Source organism: Bufo gargarizans, chromosome 6 (assembly GCF_014858855.1).
Source record: "Bufo gargarizans isolate SCDJY-AF-19 chromosome 6, ASM1485885v1, whole genome shotgun sequence".
Classification (NCBI taxonomy): domain Eukaryota; kingdom Metazoa; phylum Chordata; class Amphibia; order Anura; family Bufonidae; genus Bufo; species Bufo gargarizans.
The window spans coordinates 31,296,248-31,321,026 of NC_058085.1; the positions used below are offsets into that span (position 1 = coordinate 31,296,248).

The 24,779-nt window shown below is 42.6% G+C and overlaps 1 protein-coding gene across 1 annotated transcript in view; it reads right to left on the minus strand.

Moving 5' to 3' along the window:
- The window catches only part of LOC122941919 (zinc finger protein 345-like), a 40,133-nt gene extending 22,257 nt beyond the window's left edge, over positions 1 to 17,876 (minus strand). The window contains exons 1-5 of the mRNA XM_044299417.1: positions 17,841 to 17,876; positions 9,253 to 9,387; positions 8,944 to 9,123; positions 8,738 to 8,861; positions 8,601 to 8,654 (exon numbers count right to left, since the gene is read on the minus strand). Of these exons, the coding sequence (XP_044155352.1) occupies positions 8,601 to 8,654; positions 8,738 to 8,861; positions 8,944 to 9,123; positions 9,253 to 9,330 (436 nt within the window). The 5' untranslated portion in view covers positions 9,331 to 9,387; positions 17,841 to 17,876. The remainder of the gene's footprint in view (positions 1 to 8,600; positions 8,655 to 8,737; positions 8,862 to 8,943; positions 9,124 to 9,252; positions 9,388 to 17,840) is intronic.
- Positions 17,877 to 24,779: the final 6,903 nt, after the last annotated feature.

The following is a 24,779-nucleotide window of genomic DNA, read 5'->3' on the forward strand; positions in this document are numbered from 1 at the left end:
CTAAAATAGTACCAACAAAACTGCCACCTTATCCCGTAGTTTCCAAAATGGGGTCACTTTTTTGGAGTTTCTACTCTAGGGGTGTTTCAAATAGGACATGGGGTAAAAAAAAACAGTCCAGCAACATCTGGCCCACAAAAACCATATGGCATTCCTTTCCTTCTGCGCAATGCCGTCTGCCCATAAAGAAGCTTTTACGACCACATATGGGGTGTTTCTGTAAAGTACAGAATCAGAGTTTTGTTTGGCTGTTAATCCTTGCTTTGTAACTGGAAAAAATTGATTAAAATGGAAATTTTTAAAATGTTATCTCTATTTTGCATTCATTTTTGTGGAACACCTAAAGGGTTAACAAAGATTGTAAAATCAGTTTTGTATATCTTGAGGGGTGTAGTTTCTAAAGTCGGGTCACTTTTTTGGAGTTTCTACTCTAGGGGTGCATCAGGGGGTCTTCAAATGTGACATGGCAGCTTAAAATTATCCCAGTGAAATTTGCTTTTCAAAAACCATATGGCGTTCCTTTCCTTCTGCGCAATACCGTGTGCCTATACAGCAGTTTACGACCACATATGGGGTGTTTCTGTAAACGACAGAATCAGGGCAATAAATATTATCTTTTGTTTGGCTGTTAATCCTTGCTTTGTTAGTGGAAAAAATTAAATAAAATGGAAAATCTGCCAAAAAAGTGAAATTCTGAAATTTCATCTCTATTTTCCATCAATTCTTGTTGAACACCTAACACCTAACGGGTTAACAAAGTTTGTAAAATCAGTTTTGTATACCATGAAGGGGGTAGTTTCTAAAATGTGTGGTTCTACTATGTAAGCCTCACAAAGTGACTTCAGACCTGAACTGGTCCTTAACCACCTCCCGACTGCCTAACGCAGGGATGCGTCCTGCGGGCGGCCGGGTTATTCCTCCGTCACGCATATACACGTCATCTTGCGAGAGCCGAGATTTCACGTGGACTCGTGCGTGCATGCGCGTTCACAGCGACGCGCAGCCATGAAGTTGATCTACAGCCTGCCAGTGGCGATCATTCGCTGGCAGGCTGTAGATGCGATTTTTTTTAACCCCTAACAGGTATATTAGACACTGTTTTGTTAACAGCATCTAATATACCTGGTCCTCTGGTGGTCCCTTTTGCTTGGATCGACCACCAGAGGACACAGGCAGCTCTGTAAGTAGCACTAATCACCACACTACACTACACCCCCCTGTCACTTATTAACCCCTTATTAACCCCTGATCACCCCATATAGACTCCCTGATAACCCCCCTGTCATTGATCACCCCCCTGTAAGGCTCCATTCAGACGTTCGTATGTGTTTTGCGGATCGGCGGATCCGCAAAACACGGACACCAGCAATGTGCTTTCCGCATTTTGCGGATCCGCACATTGCCAGAACTATATAGAAAATGCCTTTTTTATATAGTTCTGGCAATGTGCACATTGCCGGTGTCCGTGTTTTGCGGATCCGCAAAACACATACGGACATCTGAATGGAGCCTTACAGGGGGGTGATCGATGACAGGGGGGTGATCAGGGAGTCTATATGGGGTGATCAGGGGTTAATAAGTGACAGGGGGGGTGTAGTGTAGTGTGGTGATTGGTGCTACTTACAGAGCTGCTTGTGTCCTCTGGTGGTCGATCCAAGCAAAAGGGACCACCAGAGGACCAGGTAGCAGGTATATTAGACGCGGTTATCAAAACAGCGTCTAATATACCTGTTAGGGGTTAAAAAAAAATCGCATCTATAGCCTGCCAGCGAATCTCGGCTCTCACGAGATGACGTGACAGAGGAATAACCCGGCCGCCTGCAGGACGCATCCCTGCGTTAGGCGGTCGGGAGGTGGTTAAGGTGAAAAATGGCAGGGTCCTTAACCCCTTAAGGACACAGCCTTATTTCACCTTAAGGACTTGGCCATTTTTTGCAAATCTGACCAGTGTCACTTTAAGTGCTGATAACTTTAAAACGCTTTTGACTTATCCAGGCTATTCTGAGATAGTTTTTTCGTCACATATTGTACTTCATGACACTGGTAAAATAAAGTCAAAAAAATTATTATTTTTTGCATAAAAAAAATACCAAATTTACCAAAAAAAATTAAAATTTGCAAATTTCAAAGTTTCAGTTTCTCTACTTCTGTAATACATAGTAATACCCCCAAAAATTGTGATGACTTTACATTCCCCATATGTCTACTTCATGTTTGAATTATTTTGGGAATGATATTTTATTTTTTGGGGTTGTTACAAGGTTTAGAACTTTAGAAGCAAATATAGAAATTTTTCAGAAATTTACAAAAACCCAATTTTTAGGGACCACTACAGCTCTGAAGTCTGTGTGTGAGAAATCTCTCTGTAAATGACAACTTTTTTTTATACAAAGTTGTCAATTTACTGAGATATTTCTCTCACCTAGCATGGGTATATGTAAAAAGACACCCCAAAACACATTGCCCAACTTCTCCTGAGTACGGCGATACCACATGTGTGACACTTTTTTGCAGCCAAGATGCGCAAAGGGGCCCAAATTCCAATGAGTACTTTCAGGATTTCACAGGGCATTTTTACGCATTTGTATTCCGTGAGCGGTATGGTGAGTTCATGTAAGATTTTATTTTTTGTCACAAGTTAGTGGAATATGAGACTTTGTAAGAAAAAATAAAAAAAAAAATCAATTTTCGCTAACTTGTGCCAAAAAAAAAATTCTATGAACTCGCCATGCCCCTCAAAAGTGTTCTTTATGGAGCCGCAGCGATTTTACGGTGTTTTTGCAGTGATAAGAAAAAAAAAATTCTGTCACTGCGGTGGGGCGGACTGAACGCAAGTGTGCGCACAAGATCAGGCCTGATCGGGCGAACACTGCGTTTTTTGTAGAGCCTATAGAACATGTCCTATTCTTGTCCGCAATTGCGGACAAGAAAAGGCATTTTCTATATAGTTCTGGCAATGTGCGGATCCGCAAAATGCGGAAAGCACATTGCTGGTGTCCGTGTTTTGCGGATCCGCCGATCCGCAAAACACATACGGACGTCTGAATGGAGCCTTACAGGGGGGTGATCAATGACAGGGGGGTTATCAGGGAGTCTATATGGGGTGATCAGGGGTTAATAAGTGACAGGGGGGGGGGTGTAGTGTAGTGTGGTGATTAGTGCTACTTACAGAGCTGCCTGTGTCCTCTGGTGGTCGATCCAAGCAAAAGGGACCACCAGAGGACCAGGTATATTAGACGCTGTTAACAAAACAGTGTCTAATATACCTGTTAGGGGTTAAAAAAGAATGATCGCCACTGGCAGGCTGGAGATCAACTTCATGGCTGCGCGTCGCTGTGAACGCGCATGCACGCGCGAGTCCACGCAAAATCTCGGCTCTCGCAAGATGACGTGTATATGCGTGACGGAGGAATAACCCGGCCGCCCGCAGGACGCATCCCTGCGTTAGGCGGTCGGGAGGTGGTTAAGGTGAAAAATGGCAGGGTCCTTAACCCCTTAAGGACTCAGCCCTATTTCACCTTAAGGACTTGGCCATTTTTTGCAAATCTGACCAGTGTCACTTTAAGTGCTGATAACTTTAAAACGCTTTGACTTATCCAGGCTATTCTGAGATTGTTTTTTCGTCACATATTGTACTTCATGACACTGGTAAAATAAAGTCAAAAAAATTATTATTTTTTGCATAAAAAAAATACCAAATTTACCAAAATTTTAAAAAAAATTTGCAAATTTCAAAGTTTCAGTTTCTCTACTTCTGTAATACATAGTAATACCCCCAAAAATTGTGATGCCTTTACATTCCCCATATGTCTACTTCATGTTTGAATTATTTTGGGAATGATATTTTATTTTCTGGGGTTGTTACAAGGTTTAGAACTTTAGAAGCAAATATTGAAATTTTTCAGAAATTTACAAAAACCTAATTTTTAGGGACCACTACAGCTCTGAAGTCACTTTGCGAGGCTTACATAATAGAAACCACCCAAAAATGACCCCATTCTATAAACTACACCCCTAAAGGTATTCAAAACTGATTTTACAAACTTCGTTAACCCTTTAGGTGTTGCACAAGAGTTATTGGCAAATGGGGATGAAATTTGAGAATTTCATTTTTTTGCCTAATTTTCAATTTTAACCCATTTTTTCCACTAACAAAGCAAGGGTTAACAGCCAAACAAGACTGTATCTTTATTGCCCTGACTCTGCCGTTTACAGAAACACCCCATATGTGGCCGTAAACTACTGTACGGCCACACAGCGGGGCGTAGAGTGAAAGGTGCACCATTTGGTTTTTGGAAGGCAGATTTTGCTGGACTGGTTTATTTACACCATGTCCCATTTGAAGCCCCCTGATGCACCCCTAGAGTAGAAACTCCCTAAAAGTGACCCCATCTAAGAAACTACACCCCTCAAGGTATTCAAAACTGATTTTACAAACTTTGTTAACCCTTTAGGTGTTGCACAAGATTTAATGGAAAATAGAGATACAATTTCAAAATTTCACTTTTTGGGAAGATTTTCCATTTTAATATTTTTTTTCAAGTAACAAAGCAAGGGTTAACAGCCAAACAAAACTCAATATTTATGGCCCTGATTCTGTAGTTTACAGAAACACCTCATATGTGTTTGTAAACTGCTGTACGGGCACACGGCAGGGCTCAGAAGGAAAGGAATGCCATACGTTTTTTGGAAGGCAGATTTTGCTGGACTGGTTTTTTTGACACCATGCCCCATTTGAAGCCCCCCTGATGCACCCCTAGAGTAGAAACTCCAAAAAAGTGACCCATTTTAGAAACTACGGGATAAGGTGGCAGTTTTGTTGGTACTAGTTTAGGGTACATATGATTTTTGGTTGCTCTATATTACACTTTTTGTGCGGCAAGGTAACAAGAAATAGCTTTTTTGGCAGTTTTTTTTTGTTATTTACAACATTCACCTGAAAGGTTAGATCATGTGGTAATTTTATAGAGCAGGTTGTCATGGACGCGGCGATACCTAATATGTATACAATTTTTTTTATTTATGTAAGTTTTACACAATGATTTCATTTTTAAAACAAAAAAAGTTTTAGTGTCTCCATAGCCTAAGAGCCATAGTTTTTTCAGTTTTTGGGCGATTATCTTAAGTAGGGTCTCATTTTTTGTGGGATGAGATGGCTGTTTTATTGGCACTATTTTGGGGTGCATATGACTTTTTGATCGCTTGCTATTGCACTTTTTGTGACGTAAGATGACAAAAAATTGCTTTTTTTAAACCGTTTTTATTTTTATTTTTTTACGGTGGTCATCTGAGGGGTTAACTCATGTGATATTTTTATAGAGCCGGTCGATACGGACACGGCGATACCTAATATGTATACTTTTTTTTATTTATGTAAGTTTTACACAATGATTTCATTTTTGAAACAAAAAAAATCATGTTTTAGTGTTTCCGTAGTCTAAGAGCCATAGTTTTTTCAGTTTATGGGTGATTATCTTTGGTAGGGTCTCATTTTTTGCGGGATGAGATGACGGTTTGATTGGCACTATTTTGGCGTACATGCGACTTTTTTGATCACTTTTATTACCTTTTTTGGGAAGTAAGGTGGGCAAAATTTCAATTTTCTCATAGTTTTTATTTCTTTATTTTTATGGCGTTCACCGTGTGGGGAAAGTAACATGACCGTTTTATAGATCAGGTCGTTACGGACGCGGCGATACCAAACATGTGTAGGGAATTTTATTTTTTTCATTTTTAATTAGTGATAAATGTGTTTTTTTTTTATTTTCACTTTTTTTCACTTTTTCTTACTTTTTTTTTTTTACCCAGACCCACTTGGTTCTTGAAGATCCAGTGGGTCTGATGTCTGTATAATACAGTACAGTACAATATATATTGTACTGTACTGTATTTTACTTACACTTTGTCTGAACAGATCTATGCCTTTAGCATAGATCTGTTCAGCACCATGGACAGCAGGACGCCTGAGAAGGCGTCCTGTTGCCATGGGAACCTTCCCCCGCTGCGAAGTTGTGGCCACAACTTCGCAGACGGGGAAGGGTAAGGACTGGGGCTCCCTCCCTCTGTCAACCCATCCTGTCGGGGGGCTGCAAAGGCACAGCAGCCCCCCGATGGGAGAGGCAGGGAGCCGCATCTTACTGTTAACTCTTACCATACAGCGGTCCGGAAAGGGTTAAACAGCTGACATCCATTCACAGATGTCAGCCGTTTATACCAGGGTGTCAGCAATGTGCTGACACCCTGGTATACCCACTAGAAGCCAAAGATTATTCGGCGGGAGGCGCAACACCCCCCCTGCACCTCCCACCAGGCTGAAATCATGCAGGGGTGCAGGGGGGGTGATACATATATATTTGTGCCACACTAAAGTTTCTGATTGCCGCGGACAGGGACCGCGGTGATCAGAAACAGCAGAAATCGCAACAAACCGCAGGTCTGAATTGACCTGCGGTTTGCTGCGATCGCCGATACGGGGGGGTCATATGACCCCCCCAAGCGTTGTGACAGGATGCCGGCTGAATGATTTCAGCCGGCATCCTGTGCAGATTAACCCCTGGGGTGCCACAATCTCACTTTAAACTCATGACGTACCGGTACGTCATGGGTCCTTAAGGACTCGGGATCCATGCCGTACCGGTACGTCATGGGTCCCTAAGGGGTTAAAGATTGCTGTTCACAAGTGCAAACAATCCAACCTGAAGGAGCTGGAGCAGTTCTGCAAGGAGGAATGAGAGACAATCCCAGTGGTAAGATGTGGGAAGCTCATAGAGACTTATCCAAAGCGACTTGGAGCTGTGATTGCCGCAAAAGGTGGCTCTACAAAGTATTGACTTTAGGGGGGCGTGAATAGTTATGCACATTGACTTTTTCTGTTATTTTTTCCTATTTGTTGCTTGCTTCACAATAAAAAAAACTTTAGAAAAAAAACATCTTCAAAGTTGTCGGCATGTTCTGTAAATTAAATTATGCAAATCCTTAAACAATCCAGGTTGTGAGGCACCAAAACATGAAAAAAGTCAAGGGGGGTAAATACTTTTGCAAGGCACCGTAGGTACAAATCTGCTGACTAATGCCCTTTAACAATTTGTTATCCATTATTGATATTTAAAGAGGAGTGAATTGATTCTAAATCTAATGGAATTAGTATCGAATTTCCAAGAAATTCGGAACTCACAAGAATCTAAATCTTTTGCGATTCGATTCAAAAGATAGAGATTAAGGCATTTGCCACCAAAAAGGGAAAATTTGTGGACCATGCTTTGATCCGTAAATAAATAAAATCTGACAATGCAATAAGTTTTTAGGCTACCACTGGCTAGCATCTGTCTACCCATAGCTTTATATTTGACTACCACTTATTATTAGACTTGAAAAAGAGGAGTGTTTTCAACTCTGAAACGCGTTGTCATCTATATTTAAATAAAAGGAATCATCTTCAACTGCTTGAGGTCGTGTTATTGCGCCAGGAGGTATCGAAAACTGTGGACCTCATTTTCTCCACACCCATCTATTGTCTCTCATATCACTCCTCTAGAGGACTGGCAACTGACTAGGCCCCAAATGCTATTGAACAAAGGGGTCACCTCCTAGCAATCCCTAAAAGACTTTCCCTAAGCTGCTATGCCCAGGTCCATATCTGGATGGTAGAAACAAACCCTCAGCTGTATGGAAGAGGGAAAGAGACACCCAGCTCCTTCTACAACTGAAGAACACAGAAGGAAAAAGGGAAAAGGACTTATCTTGAGATGTGTTAGAGCAGATGATACACCAAACCACCAGAGCTCACACAAGGCAGAACTATAACCCGCAAAGGCTATAAGGAGAGAGAAGAATAAATAGCCTCACTAATTACCTAAAGAACAACACCTGGGAGGAGGTGGAATTCAGCTCAAACCCACAACAAAACAAACTGTCAGATTGAGTCACGTGCAGCAATTCTGACAGATCTCCTCAGAACACCCACAGGACAGGGCATGACAAAAGGTGAGCCTAACCATCTTTTCTTTCAATCAATCGACTAAAAACCTACTACCCTATGAGCGCCTCTCCCTTTTTTGCTACATAGCTTTATATATCACTATCACTATTATATTACTAATGCTGTTTGGACATAAAAGAGCTTGAAGGCGTTGCATACAGTCAAACACAAATTTTCAGGGCAATCTGAGCAACTTTGATTCGGATGGATTTATTCATACCTTAATCAAATCTGCTGACTTATTTGTAAAAATTGGACCCAAAACTAATTTTAAGAAATTCACTCATTTCTAATGACAACCTGCAGATACCCAAAAATATTAACTAGCAAGAACACATGACAGCAGGAGTTATCTGACCCAATTATCTGTTGGTTCCTTATTCCAACCAGCAGTCTCCATAACCAGAAAACTGAGAAGATGGTCAATGTCTATGGTCAGCTGTAATCCTGCCATCTCCACCTTTCTCATTATACAAGGATAAAACATATAACACTGGTGGATAAAACAAGACTGAACACAAGATCTTCACAGCCTTCTACAGATAACAAGGGACATTTCATGAGACCTTATCTCCATCTACCTGATCATCCTGTGGGACATTGTGATGTTCTTCTGACCCATCCTGTGGAAGAAGAGGACTGGGACATCTCTCTGGTGTTCTTCTCTCGTCCTTAACTGTAGGAAACACATCCAGTGACTGAATTCGTTCCTTAGATACAGATAATGAGAGGACGTGTGTATTTAGTCATGTTTATTACCTGGTGAAGTGAGGGACCAGTAATCCTCCATCATGACGTCCTTGTACAGATCTTTGTGTCCTTCTAAATACTCCCACTCTTCCATGGAGAAATAGACGGTGACATCCTGACACCTTATAGGAACCTGACAACACAATGATACAGTCATCACCCCGATCCCTTCATAGCGTTCCTGTATAATGCCCCAGCATTCCCAGCAGTGTCACCTCTCCAGTCAGCAGCTCAATCATCTTGTTGGTGAGTTCTAGGATCTTTTCCCTATTGATTTCTTCATGTATCAGGGGTTGAGGTGGAGGCCCTATGATTGGGCTCAGGGTTCTTCCCCATCCTTCAGACACAGGGACCTGACAGCGCTCACTAGAGGTCTTCTTCACTACTGTGCAGTCCTGGTTATGGAGAGACACAGTAATAAATATCACTCCATACATCTCCAGAGTCCCTCACCTCTCCAGTCATATCCATCCGTTAGTAACATAGATAAGATGATGTAATGTGACATCATTAGAATCTCTCACCTCTCCAGTAAGCCAGAAGAGGATCTCTAGGGTGAGATTTATTATACTCTCCGCCATCTTGTCCTTATCCCTATCCATCCATGAGGTGTCAATCTGGAGAAAGATCTTATATAGAAGATATCCACTGAGAGGATCCTATATTGAAAAAACCTGCATAGAGAGAAGATGAGTCGATGTAAAATCCTAGAAAATCCTGTGTAAAACATGTAATACAGTTACTGGAGATAACGGGTTTAGTATGTTTCGTCTTGAGGGCGTAGACATGTTTTTTTTCATAATAATTATTAATGTTGCTTTTATGTATCCGCATGATTTGATTTTTTTTCACTGTACATTGTATTCTTTCATAATTTGTAAAAAATGATAACATTTACCATGTCAATTTCACAAGTGGTAATCAACTTGTTGGAGTATTTCTCCCGAGTACGGTAATACATGTAATATATGGCGGCTGAGATTTTGCTGAAACCAAAAAAGATGAGGACAGCATCCAACAGTTATGATGATGAGGTTCTTTAATCCATAGTAGTGATTCTATAAACCCAAATAGATGCAAAGTTTCGGCTGACACTCAGCCTTCTTCAAGCATGAGTGTCAGCCGAAACGTCGTATGTATTTGGGTTTATAGAATCACTACTATGGAATAAAGAATCTCATCATCACAACTGTTGGAATTGGTCCTCATCTTTTTGGTTTTTGTTGTTACTGAGGAGCCATTGGACTGGGCCCCTAAAAAGATGTGCATGCTGGAACTTGAATCTTCCATTTAGAATGGGTGCTGTATTTTGCTTTCTTTTTGTAGATTTTGCCGAAATAGTTTTAGGGCACCATGTTGCATTTAAGAGACCCTGATTTATAATTTGGAAAACTACATGATCAGGATGTTCATCTAGGTGTGTGGGGAGCATACTGACTCAATACTAGTTTCACAGAATTTATTGGAATTGGGCCAAATTCTTCAAGTAACAATTACCTTAAGTTTAACATTTAGCATTTTCACAAAATACATTATGACATCAGGCTTCCCATCATATATTTCGCAATTTGGGCTCCGCTTGGAAGGAACATTTTTATAATGATAGTCAATGGTGTTGCACTGCGACATGCTGCGATGCAATAGTCGCACAGAAATGCAACTTGGATGGATTTTATGTCAAAGTATATTGCATTGCAACACCATTGACTATCATTATAAATAATGTTGTGCAAACTTTCTGTGACACATGTCACAGTGTAGCTCTAGCCTTACGGAAATGGATATTGCATTTGCAAAGCAGGGCAGGTATGAAGGACAGTAGGTAGCACAGAGGGGCAGGCCTGAAGAAAACAGTAGGCAGCACAGGATAGAACACAAGAGAGGTGAGAACTGATTATCTGTCACCACTAGAACACCCTACTTATCACTGTATATAGTATAAGGACAGGAGAGAACACAGGAGAGGTGAGAAACTGATTATCTCTCATCAATAGAACGCGCTGCTTATCACTGTATATAGTATAAGGACAGGGTAGAACACAGGAGAGGTGAGAACTGATTATCTATCATTACTAGAACACATTGCTTATCACTGTTTATAGTATAAGGGACAGGAGAGAACATATGAGAGTTCAGAAAGGGTTTTCCATCACCAATAAAACACTCAGCTTATCACTGTATATAGTATAAGGACTGGAGAGAACAGAGGAAAAGTAATAACTGATTTTCTATCACCACTAGAATACCGTGCTGATCCCTGTTTATAGCATGAGTACCAGGAGAGAACATAGGAGAGGTGAGAAATTATCTATCATCACTAGAACACCCTGCTTATCACTATTTATAGTATAAGGACAGGAGGGAACACATAAGAGGTGAGAACTGATTATCTATGACCAGAAGAAAACCCTGCTGATCACTGATCATAGTATAAAGACAGGAGAGAACATAAGAGAGGTGAGAACTGATTATCTATCACCACTAGAACAACCTGCTTATTATTGTTTATAGTATAAGGAACAAAAGGGAACACAGTAGAGGTGGGAATTGATTCTCTATCACCATTAGAACACCCTGCTTATCACTGTTTATAGTATAAGGACAGGAGAGGTGAGAACTGATTATCTATGAACACTAGAACACCCTGCTTATCACTGTTTATAGTTTAGTGGAGAGGAGAGAACACAGAAGAGGTGAGAACTGAATTATCTGTCATCACTAGAAAACCCTACTTATTACTGTATATAGTATAAGGACAGTGACGAAAACAGGAAAGGTGAGAAATGATTATCTATCACCAATAGAACGCCCTGTTTATCACTGTATATAGTATAAGGACAGGAGAGAACACAGGAGAGGTGAGAACTGATTACATATCATCACCAGAATACTCTGCTGATCACTGTTTATAGTATAAGGACAGGAGAGAACAGAGGAAAAATAATAGCTGATTATCTATCACCAGTAGAACACCCTACTTATCACTGTATATAGTATAAGGACAGGGAAGAACACAGGAGAGGTGAGAACTGATTATCTATCACCAATAGAACACCCTGTTTATCACTGTATATAGTATAAGGGAGAGGAGAGAACACAAGAGAGGTGAGAACTGATTATCTATCACCAATAGAACGCCCTGTTTATCAATGTATATAGTATAAGGGACAGGAGAGAACATGTGACAGTTCAGAACAGAACAGGAGAGAAGCAGCCATTCTGTTTTGGTAGGCAGGGCCAACAGTTTATAGGGCGAGTGTGAGGTATTTTCTTCCCTCCATAGCCTACCCAGCCTAAATGGAAAAGAAAATTGCTTTTTATGGCACATCTTTGGGTTAATTTTAATCATTATTAGTAAAGGTTACATTTTACCCTGGTGAAGGTGCTCTGTGGTATGTTTAATTAGTGACACTAGTGACTGAATTGGACTTCTAATGTCCGTATCTATCAGAACTGTGATTTCTCTTTGTTTATAGTATAAGTGACAGGAGAGAACACATGAGATTTTAGAACTAATTTTCTATCACCATTAGAACACCATGCTGATCACTGTTTATCGTAGAAGGATGGGAGAGAACACCTGAGAGGTGAGAACTGATTATCACCTCAAGAACACCCTGCTTATCACTGCTTATAATATAAAGACAGGACAGAACACAGGAGAGGTAAGAACTGATTCTCTATCACCACTAGAACACAATGCTTATCACTGTTTATAGTACAAAGGACAGGAGAGAACGCATGCGAGGTGACAACTGATTATCTATCACCTCTAGCGTTGATGAATCGCGCTTCAGATCATAGATCAGAAGTCACTTTATTCAAAACTTTGTTTGAATGCTGTACAGAGATCTGTTTCTGTACAGCATTCGATTTTACAAGAGAGGTGAGAACTGATTATCTATGCTATGACCTTGCTTATCACTGTATATAGTATAAGGACAGGAGAGAACACAGGAGAGTTCAGAACTGATTTTCTATCACCACTATAATACTCTGCTTATCACTGTTTATAGATCCGAAGTCACTATGTTTAAATAGAGACCTGTAGAGAGACCTGTTTCCATACAGCATTTAAATGTATGGGCCTCGCTGAGGTGAAATTTGTAAAGTATCACAAGACTTCAGTGAAGAAATTTAGCATTCGATTTTACAAGAGAGGTGAGAACTGATTATCTATCACCAATACAACACCCGGCTTATCACTGTATATAGAAGATAGATGGGAGAGAACACCGGAGAGGTTAGAAATTATTATCACCACTACAACAACCTACATATTAATGTTTATAGTAAAAGGAACAGAAGAGATCACATGAGAGGTGGGAACTAGATTTTCTATCACTAGAACACTTTCTATCACTGTTTATAGTATAAGGACAGGAGAGAACACAGGAGAGGTAAGAACTGGTTATCTATCATCACTAGAACATGCTGATTATCACTGTGTATAGTATAAGCACAGGAGAGAACACATAAAAAGTAATAACTGATTATGTATCATCACTATAACACCCTGCTTATCACTGTTTATAGCATGAGGTACAGGAAAGAAAACAGGAGAGGTGAGAACTGATTATCTATCACCACTAGAACACTCTGCTTATCATTGTTTATAGTATAAGGGACAGGAGAGAACACAGGAGAGGTGAGGACTGATTATCTATCACCACAAGAACACCCTGCTTATCACTGTTTAAAGTATAAGGACAGGAGAGAACACTGGAGAGGTGAGAACTGATTATCTATCGTTACTAGAACACCCTGCTTATCACTGTTTATAGTATAAGGGACAGGAGAGAACATATGAGAGTTCAGAAAGGGTTTTCCATCACCAATAAAACACTATAACTTTATGTTTATAACAGGAGAGAACACTGTAGAGGTAAGAACTGATTATATATAATTTCTAGAGCACCCTGCTTATCACTGTTTATAACATGAGAGAACACTGAAGAAGTAAGAACTGATTATCTATCACCACTAGAACACTCTGCTTATCACTGTTTATAACATGAGAGAACACTGAAGAAGTAAGAACTGATTATCTATCACCACTAGAACACTCTGCTTATCACTGTTTATAGCATGAGGGACAGGAGAGAATGCAGGAAAGGTTTGAACTGATTATCTGTCACCACTAGAACACCCTGCTTATCACTGCTTATAGTACAAAGGACAGGAGAGAATGCAGGAAAGGTGAGAACTGATTATCTATCACCACTAGAACACACTGCTTATCACTGTATATAGTACAAAGGACAGAAGAGAATGCAGGAGAGGTGAGAACTGATTATCTATCACCACTAGACAACCCTGCTTATCACTGTATATAGTATGACAGGAGAGTACACAGGTGGGGTGAGAACTGATTATCTATCACCACTAGAACAGACTGTTTATCACTGTATATAGTATAATGACGGGGAGAACACAGGAGGTGAGAACTGATTATCTATCACCACTAGAACACACTGCTTATCACTGTATATAGTACAAAGGACAGAAGAGAATGCAGGAGAGGTGAGAACTGATTATCTATCACCACTAGACAACCCTGCTTATCACTGTATATAGTATGACAGGAGAGTACACAGGAGAGGTGAGAACTGATTATCTATCACCTATTGAGTGCGATCCGAGTTGCTTTGTTCAAAACTTTGTTTGAACGCTGTACAGAGACCCGTTTCCGTACAGCATTCAAATGTATGGACTTTACCAAGGTGAAATTCGTTAAGTCAAAAGTGTCGCAACACTTCAGTGAAGAAATTCAGCATTTGATTTTATTACTTGAAAACCTTTAAAACTGCAAGCCGAAGTCGAATTTAGATATATGAACCCTAATCATCACTACAACACTGCTCATCACTGATTTAGATAAATAAGAGCCTTGGATTAAAAAAAGATAAAATATATTTATGATTAATATTTCAAAACTTTTCAAAATGTATATGAAAGTTACGATATCAATAACAAATAGTAGGAGTCAATACATTTCTTTGCCCCCAGATACAACTTTCATATACATTTTGAAAAGGTTTGAAATATTAATCATAAATATATTTTATCTTTTTTCACTATTGACTGCCTGATATCCTGCTAAATAGCCAGTCACCCACAGACTTCAGGGCTGTAGGAAAACTAGTCATATTTAGAGGAAGGTTTGCAAATGAGGGGAAGATTGCCCAAAGCTGGTGCAAAGGAAAACTGACCTAGTTTCCCACATCAACCAATCAGATTGGTCCTTTCATTAAGCAGGGGAGCGCCAAAAAGTGAAAGGTGGGATCTGATTTGTTGCTAAGGGCAACTGAGTCAGCTTTCCTTTTCAGCAGTTTTAATAAATCTCCCCCATTGTATTCTCCTAGTCATGCTTAGGTAATGAATACAGTGACACGCATCATCGCGGAGGAGCACACGTGTGAACACGTCCATGTTACACAATCAAATATTATCTGACCCCTCCCCAGTAATCCTGACAGACAATGGCGGTGACTGTACACATACCTCCACCTGCACCGCTGGACAACACTACATGGAAGAGGGAGGGGGAGACTAGTGGGCTAAAGGACCTTTCATTATGTCATGACCATGTGATCATGTGTGGGAGGAGTCAGGGTCCAGGTTGTGCGGCAAGAGGAGTTAAAGGACCTTTCATGTTGTCAAGGCCATGTGACCATGTGTGGGAGGAGTCAGGGTACAGGCTGTGCTGCTGGAGGAGGTAAAAGACCTGTGGTGATGTCATAACCATGTGACCATACGTGGGAGGAGTCAGCGATCATATGACCAGCGTATAAAGGACGTTGTTTTGCTGTGTTGGTTTATTGTGATTGGTGCTGAGTGGAACTGTCTCTGTGACGTGTATGTAGCAGAGCTGTCTCTGTGTGATGTGTATGTAGTGGAGCTGTCTCTGTGTGACGTGTATGTAGCGGAGCTGTCTCTGTGTGACGTGTATGTAGCGGAGCTGTCTCTGTGTGACGTGTATGTAGCGGAGCTGTCTCTGTGACGTGTATGTAGCGGAGCTGTCTCTGTGTGATGTGTATGTAGCGGAGCTGTCTCTGTGTGATGTGTATGTAGCGGAGCTGTCTCTGTGACGTGTATGTAGCGGAGCTGTCTCTGTGTGATGTGTATGTAGCGGAGCTGTCTCTGTATGATGTGTATGTAGAGGAGCTGTCTCTGTGTGATGTGTATGTAGCGGAGCTGTCTCTGTGTGACGTGTATGTAGCGGAGCTGTCTCTGTGTGATGTGTATGTAGCGGAGCTGTCTCTGTGTGATATGTGTGTAGCGGAGCTGTCTGTGTGTGATGTGTATGTAGCGGAGCTGTCTCTGTGTGACGTGTATGTAGCGGAGATGTCTCTGTGTGATGTGTATGTAGCGGAGATGTCTCTGTGTGATGTGTATGTAGCGGAGCTGTCTCTGTGTGATGTGTATGTAGCGGAGCTGTCTCTGTGTGACGTGTATGCAGCGGAGCTGTCTCTGTGTGATGTGTATGTAGCGGAGCTGTCTCTGTGTGACGTGTATGTAGCGGGGCTGTCTCTGTGTGATGTGTATGTAGCGGGGCTGTCTCTGTGTGATGTGTATGTAGCGGAGCTGTCTCTGTGTGATGTGTATGTAGCAGGCTGTCTCTGTGTGACGTGTATGTAGCGGAGCTGTCTCTGTGTGACGTGTATGTAGCAGTGCTGTCTCTGTGTGATGTGTATGTAGCAGAGCTGTCTCTGTGTGACGTGTATGTTACGGAGCTGTCTCTGTATAAGAAGTGTATGTAGCAGAGCTGTCTCTGTGTGATGTGTATGTAGCAGAGCTGTCTCTGTGTGATGTGTATGTAGCAGAGCTGTCTCTGTGTGATGTGTATGTAGCGGAGCTGTCTCTGTGTGACGTGTATGTAGCGGAGCTGTCTCTGTGTGATGTGTATGTAGCGGAGCTGTCTCTGTGTGATGTGTATGTAGCGGAGCTGTCTGGGTGATGTGTATGTAGTAGAGCTGTCTCTGTGTGATGTGTATGTAGCGGAGCTGTCTCTGTGTGACGTGTATGTAGCGGAGCTGTCTCTGTGTGATGTGTATGTAGCGGAGCTGTCTCTGTGTGACGTGTATGTAGCGGAGCTGTCTCTGTGATGTGTATATAGTGGAGCTGTCTCTGTGTGACGTGTATGTAGCGGAGCTGTGTCTGTGTGATGTGTATGTAGCAGAGCTGTCTCTGTGTGATGTGTATGTAGCGGAGCTGTGTCTGTGTGATGTGTATGTAGCAGAGCTGTCTCTGTGTGATGTGTATGTAGCAGAGCTGTCTCTGTGTGATGTGTATGTAGCAGAGCTGTCTCTGTGTGATGTGTATGTAGCAGAGCTGTCTCTGTGTGACGTGTATGTAGCAGAGCTGTCTCTGTGTGATGTGTATGTAGCAGAGCTGTCTCTGTGTGACGTGTATGTTACGGAGCTGTCTCTGTATAAGAAGTGTATGGAGCAGAGCTGTGGATAAATGCACTGTGCCGGCACATGGTTTATACTTTTTCATACTCTAAGGGCCGCTTCACACGAGCGGATGCCGTGCGTGGCATCCGCTCCGTGAAAGAGTGCCAAGACCCGCTGCAGACTGCAGAGGCACGGAGCAGTAACATGACTGTTAATGCTCCGTGCCTCTCTGTGATCTCTTTACTACGAAATCACAGTGACAACTGTGATTTCGTAGTAAAGAGATCACAGAGAGGCACGGAGCATTAACAGTCATGTTACTGCTCCGTGCCTCTGCAGTCTGCAGCGGGTCTTGGCACTCTTTCACGGAGCGGATGCCACGCACGGCATCCGCTCGTGTGAAGCGGCCCTAAGGCCCCTTTCACACGGGCGTTGCGGAAAAATGTGCGGGTGCGTTGCGGAAACACCCGCGATTTTTCCGCGCGAGTGCAAAACATTGTCATGCGTTTTGCACTCGCGTGAGAAAAATCGGGCATGTTTGGTACCCAAACCCGAACTTCTTCACAGAAGTTCGGGCTTGGGATTGATGTTCTGAAGATTCTATTATTTTCCCTTATAACATAGTTATAAAGGAAAATAATAGCATTCTGAATACAGAATGCTTAGTATAATAGCGCTGGAAGGGTTAAAAAAAAATAAAAACGTTAACTCACCTTATCCCCATGATCGTGTAGTTCCCGGTCGGTCTGTTCTTTAGCTGTGGGCTTGGGCTGAATGACCTTTGGTGATGTCAGATCACATGCTCCAATCACATGGTCCATCACCGTGGTGATGGAGCATGTGATCTGACATCACCACAGGTCCTTTAGTCACAGCTAAAGAAGAGACCGACCGGGAACTAGGCGATCATGGGGATAAGGTGAGTTAACTTTTTTATTTTTTTAACCCCTCCAGCACTATTATACTATGCAGTCTGTAGTCAGAATGCTATTATTTTCCCTTATAACCATGTTATAAGGGAAAATAATACAATAAATAGACTGTCACCTAGAACCCATGCGTGAAAATCGCACCGCATCCGCACTTGCTAGCGGATGCTTGCGATTTTCACGCAACCCCATTCATTTCTATGGGGCCTGCGTTACGTTAAAAACGCAGAATATAGAACATGCTGCGATTTTCACGCAACGCATAAGTGATGCGTGAAAATCACCGCTCATGTGAACAGCCCCATAGAAATTAATGGGTCAGGATTCAGTGCGGGTGCAATGCGTTCAACTCATGCATCGCACCCGCACGGAAATCTCGCCCGTGTGAAAGGGGCCTAAGGCTTCCAAACGTTGTCCCTTATTGGGGGCAGATGGCGTTTAAACACACACGGTGTTATGGGGGAAAAATTGTTGCTTGTCTGGGGACTAAGCCTCCTAAAAAACATGACTTAATGGGGTCAGAATGCCGCCCATATGAAACGCACAAGTGTTGATTGTCAGAAGAAGAAGTGTCTCATTGTGAAGGAGCCTAAACAAATTCTCCTTTTAATGGAAAGAGTTTGGTAATAAGAGACACGTGGCAGCAGAAGCAGCACAGCATAGACAGGCATGCTCATCCTGCGGCCCTCCAGATGTTTTAAAACTACAACTTCAATCATGCCCTGCTGTAGGCTGTCCGGGCATGCTGGGAGTTGTAGTGTTTCAACATCTGGAGGGTTGCAGGTTGGGCATGCCTGGCATAGAACATACAAGACAGTGTAGTAGTGGAGGCAATAAGGGATTAGCAGCTATATGGTATGGAACATGATTTTAGGCAGGCAGACAGTGGCAGGACGGGGAACCATCCGTGAGGGCAGATCTATTACATCGGCCTCAGCCGAATCCAGACCTCATTCATTTTGACAAAAACGATGTTCTGAAAACACTGGTGGAGGACAACCTGGTCAGTTTGGGTGTCCCCACACCCCCTGCGACGCTGAAATCCCTCCGAGATGACGCTGAAGGCTCGGCAAGACAGAAGATAGAGAGCTTACTGGGCCAGTTTCAGCCACTGTTCCAGTCTGCCTGCCCAGAAGTCCATGGAGTCAGGGAACAGGAGTATACTGTGCATGAGTCATTTAGAAAATTAAGAATTTTTTAGAAAAAAAAAATGATTACTGGGCAGAAGTATAAATATCGTACATCAGAATGAAAGTGTGGAAGTGCCCCACCACAGATGCCTGGCCAGGAGTCTATGGAATTTTACAGAAGAATAATGACATTTTGATGAAGGAGGACAGGTGCACCACATTTACCACAACTGCTCCTCCAGCAACAGGGACGGCTGGGAGTTCAGCGTGCCACAAGCTAATTGCTGGTTGAGAATAGTTCTCTCAGGGCCACACATTCCGTAACGGATGTCTCACAATGGCGCGTAGGACAAGGAGGAGGAAGAGTCTGAGCAGGAGAAGAAGCTAATGATGATGAGAAGGCCACTGGGCTGCTTGGGGATGAAGGTTGGCTGCAATAAAGACCAGGATAAGAAGGACACGCTTGTTCTTATTGAGAATGCCGGTCAGTGCTATTTTCCCACAGGATCCGGTGATGCCGCCTCATGTGCTAATGTGGAGTCCTCATACCTATGATTGTGTTGGAATGCCCACGGCTTATTTTATTCCGTGTGCAGTGGCCAACGCTATACTGGGTCCCCCGGACACCATGAAGGCATCGCCACGTGTTGCTGCTCTCCAGAGGGGATGGTAAGGCGTGGTGCACCCCAATGGGAAATAAGTCCAGAGAGTCAGGGTCTGCAGTAACCAGTATGCTTCTTTACTGGAGCAATTCAGGTACAAAGCAATACAGGCGAGGCGTAGGGCTAGCTTCTCCAATCTCCTCCCTGGCAGAAGAAAGGTATAATGCTGGGGAAAGGCCTGAGCTAGCTGTCCCTCTCTGTCTCTCAGAAGGCTGGTACCCTGGTCCAAGGCTGGTGATCCAGGGTCTGTGGCAGCGTATCCCTGTCTCAGCGTCTTCTTCTGGTCACTCAGTAGTCTGGGAGAGTCTCCTGTTGTAAGCACTGATCCTTAACTGCAGCACACTGGGGGCTCAGACTGACTCTCCTTATATATAATTTGTAGCTAGACTGGAAACTTCTAGTGGGAGGGTGGAGTGGAGAAACCCAGCCAAAACATTTACAAAGTTACCGCTCCTGTCTGTCATAGACTTACATTAGAGCTTCAATGATACCCAATGGCACAGCAGTTTTTCCAGATACAGATTTCCAGACATAACAACAGAGCTAAACCAGACGGTCACAAGGTCAGTCTGTCTGGTTATGGTGTCAACAAGTCTGGCTTTTTCCCTCCAAAACATGTTCTTCTTTGAAGCCTATGGCAGCTGTGGAAAATTGCCAGTGATGAGCGGCAGGGGCAATATTCGAATTAGCAATATTTTGCGAATATTTGGGAAAATATTCGTCATATATTCGAGAATTCGTGATCTTCAGTCAATATTTTCTTGATTGCGAAAATCTGCATTTGGAAAATTCGCGATCAACACTACTTCTAAAGTCAAAGATATTGCATCAATAACACCCTTTGCTCCATAATAATCCACCATTTGTATTATCTTTTCTTCGAGGCTTTGCAGGCTTTCATAAGTGTCAGTGTCGGAGAATTGACGCATCACCTCTCGAATGTAGTTATTCTTGTCCATGATCACTATAGAGCCCCCTTTATCAGCGGGCTTTATGATCAAGGATGCATCCTCCATTAATGTTTTAATGGCTGCCCTTTCTTTAGGGGTAACATTGTGGCACATATGCAGATCCCATTGTTTTATAGACCGCAAGCATGTCTCAACTTCTCTGGAAACAAGTTGTATATATGTTTCTACAGGGTGATAGGTCTTTGGCGGCATAAATGTACTTTGTATTTTAAGATCAAAGTCTTGCAGACTTAAAGAGGACCTTTCATCGGTCCAAACATTGTGAACTAAGTATCATGACATATACAGAGGCGCCCAGGGATCTCGCTGCACTTACTATTATCCCTGGGCGCCGCTCCGTTCTCCCGTTATGTCCTCCGGTATGTTCGGGGACTTGGTTATAGTAGGAGGAGACTGCCCTTGTTCTGCTGGGCGTCTCCTCCTCCTAGGCTGTAGCGCTGGCCAATCGCAGCTCACAGCCTGGGAGAAAAAATAAAACTCCCAGGCAGTGAGCTCTGCGCTGCGATTGGCCAGCGCTACAGCCTAAGAGAAAGAGACGCCCCAGCAGAACAAGGGCAGACTCCGCCTACTATAACCAAGTCCCCTAAGTCTCCGCCTACTATAACCAAGTCCCCCAACATACCGGAGGACATAACGGGAGAATGGAGCAGCGCCCAGGGATAATAGTAAGTGCAGTGAGATCCCTGGGCGCCGCTGTATATGTCATGATACTTAGTTCACAATGTTTGGACCGATGAAAGGTCCTCTTTAACTGTCCCTCTACCCTGTACCTTAGGGTCCCATTTGTATAATTTATTTCTTTGGGTTCCGAAAAATGGGCTTTAAGCCTGTTTGGAAAAAACTGTTGCAAATCAAAATCCATTTGGAAGCTGTCGAACCCTGTGGTAGGGCTAAAAGTTAGACCCTTCTGCAATGCCACCACCTGATCATGGTCAAGGTTTTTCAAAGATAAATTTATGACAAGAGATTCTCTCTTACCTGGCAGCGGGTCTGCACTGCCTGGCTCTGTCCCGCAGTAGTTGTTCCGCCTTGAAAAAAGGTGCCTACACCATTGACGAAAAATACCCGCTCGTTTCTATTCGATACGGCGCATTTTTGAAAGTGATCACGGATCTTCATTCCATTCCGGTGGACAGCTGGCTAGTGACAATAGATGTTGTGAGTCCATCTCAGGGTACTATGGGGACTAAACAGCAACGAGTGGCGTTCATACATAAGTTTTATCCCTATAATGCGAATATAGACAATGTAGTCAGGAAACACTGGAGTATCCTAACTAAAGCTTATCCTAATGTGGAGGAGTTAAAAAATCCACAATTGATCTGCAATAAAAAGAATCCCAGTCTTAGAGATAAACTGGTGCATGCAGATCTAAGGCGCAAAAGAGAAACATTGAGACAGAGCACATTGAGGACTGTGAAAAAAGGCACGTTCCCGTGCCTACATTGTCTTCAATGTTCTCATATAAATCAAAGGCTCAGAGGTTTACCATCCCCACACAGCAAAGGCTTTTAAAATAGAAGGATTTTACACATGTGAATCAAAATATGTGATCTATTTGATCAAATACCCATGTGGGCTTGCATACGTGGAAGAAACTATGCAGATGGTGAGAGAAAGGATATGTAAGCATAAGTCCACAATAAGGACAAAAAATGTATTATTGCTGTTACCATACCATTTTGACAGATGTAAACATACAGTGTCCCAGCTTAGGTTTCAGGTTCTAGAGCAGGTCACTAGACCAAGGAGAGGAGGTGATCTAAAAAAAACTCCTACTCTGGAGGGAAGCTTTTTGGATACATACTCACAACACACTACATCCCAGAGGTCTGAATCGTGACTATGAGGTTGCAAAGTTATAGGATTGTAATGTTCTGATAGACACAGCATATATATATATATATATATATATATATATATATACACACAGTCTGGTCCATAAATATTGGGACATGGACACAATTCTAACATTTTTGGCTCTATACACCACCACAATGGATTTGAAATGAAACAAGATGTGCTTAAACTTCAGACTGTCAGCTTTAATTTTAGGGTATTTACATCCAAATCAGATGAACGGTGTAGGAATTACAACAGTTTGCATATGTGCCTCCCACTTGTTAAGGGACCAAAAGTAATGGGACAATTGGCTTCTCAGCTGTTCCATTGCCAGGTGTGTGTTATTTCCTCATTATCCCAATTACAATGAGCAGATAAAAAGTCCAGAGGTCATTTCCAGTCTGCTATTTGCACTTGGAATCTGTTGCTGTCAACTCTCAAGATAAGATCCAAAGAGCTGCCACTATCAGTGAAGCAAATCATTATTAGGCTGAAAAAACAAAACAATCCCATCAGAGAGATAGCAAAAACATTAGGCGTGGCCAAAAAGACTGTTTGGAACATTGTTAAAAAGAAGGAACACACCGATGAGCTCAGCAACACCAAAAGACCCGGAAGACCACGGAAAACAGCGGTGGTGGATGACCGAAGAATTCTTTCCCTGGTGAAGAAAACACCCTTCACAACAGTTGGCCAGATCAAGAACACTCTCCAGGAGGTAGCTGTATGTGTGTCAAAGTCAACAATCAAGAGAAGACTTTACCAGAGTGAATACGGAGGGTTCACCACAAGATGTAAACCATTGGTGAGCCTCAAAAACAGGAAGGCCAGATTAGAGTTTGCCAAGCGACATCTAAAAAAGCCTTCACAGTTCTGGAACAACATCCTATGGTGAGACCAAGATCAACTTGTACCAGAGTGATGGGAAGAGAAGAGTATGGAGAAGGAAAGGAATTGCTCATGATCCTAAGCGCATACCACCTCATCAGTGAAGCATGGTGGTGGTAGTGTCATGGCGTGGGCACATAAGGCTGCCAATGGAACTGGTTCTCTTGTATTTATTGATGATGTGACTGCTGACAAAAGCAGCAGGATGAATTCTGAAGTGTTTCGGGCAATATTATCTGCTCATATTCAGCCCAATGCTTCAGAACTCATTGGACGGCATACTGCAAAAGCAACCAAAGAGTTTTTGAAGGGAAAGAAGTGGAATGTTATGCAATAGCCAAGTCAATCACCTGACCTGAATCCGATTGAGCATGCACTTCACTTGCTGAAGACAAAACTGAAGGGTAAATGCCCCAAGAACAAGCAGGAACTGAAGACAATTGCAGTAGAGGCCTGGCAGAGCATCACCAGGGATGAAACCTAGTATCTGGTGATGTCTATGCGTTCCAGACTTCAGGCTGTAATTGACTGAAAAGGATTTGCAACCAAGTATTAAAAAGTGAAAGTTTGATTTATGATTATTATTCTGTCCCATTACTTTTGGTCCCTTAACAAGTGGGAGGCACATATGCAAACTTGTAATTCCTACACCGTTCACCTGATTTGGATGTAAATACCCTCAAATTAAAGCTGACAGTCTGCAGGTAAAGCACATCTTGTTTGTTTAATTTCAAATCCATTGTGGTGGTGTATAGAGCCAAAAATTTAAGAATTGTGTCAATGTCCCAATATTTATGAACCTGACTGTATATATTGCTTTACTTAAAGAGGACCTTTCACTACAATAAAAAATCTAAACTAAGTATGCTGACATGGAGAGCGGCGCCCAGGGATCTCCCTGCACGCCGCTCCGTTCTCCCGGTATGGGCTCCGGTATCTTCAGATTTTTGGCTCAACTGGGAACAGCCTGCTCTTGTTCTCCTGGGCGTCTCCTTCTCCCAGGCTGGAGTGCTGGCCAATCGCAGCGCTCAGCTCATAACCTGAGAGAAAAAAACTCTCAGGTTATGAGCTGAGCGCTGCGATTGGCCAGCACTCCAGCCTGGGAGAAGGAGACGCCCAGGAGAACAAGAGCAGGCTGTTCCCAGTTGAGCCAAAAATCTGAAGATACCGGAGCCCATACCGGGAGAGCAGAGCGGCGCCCAGATATAATAGCAAGTGCAGGGAGATCCC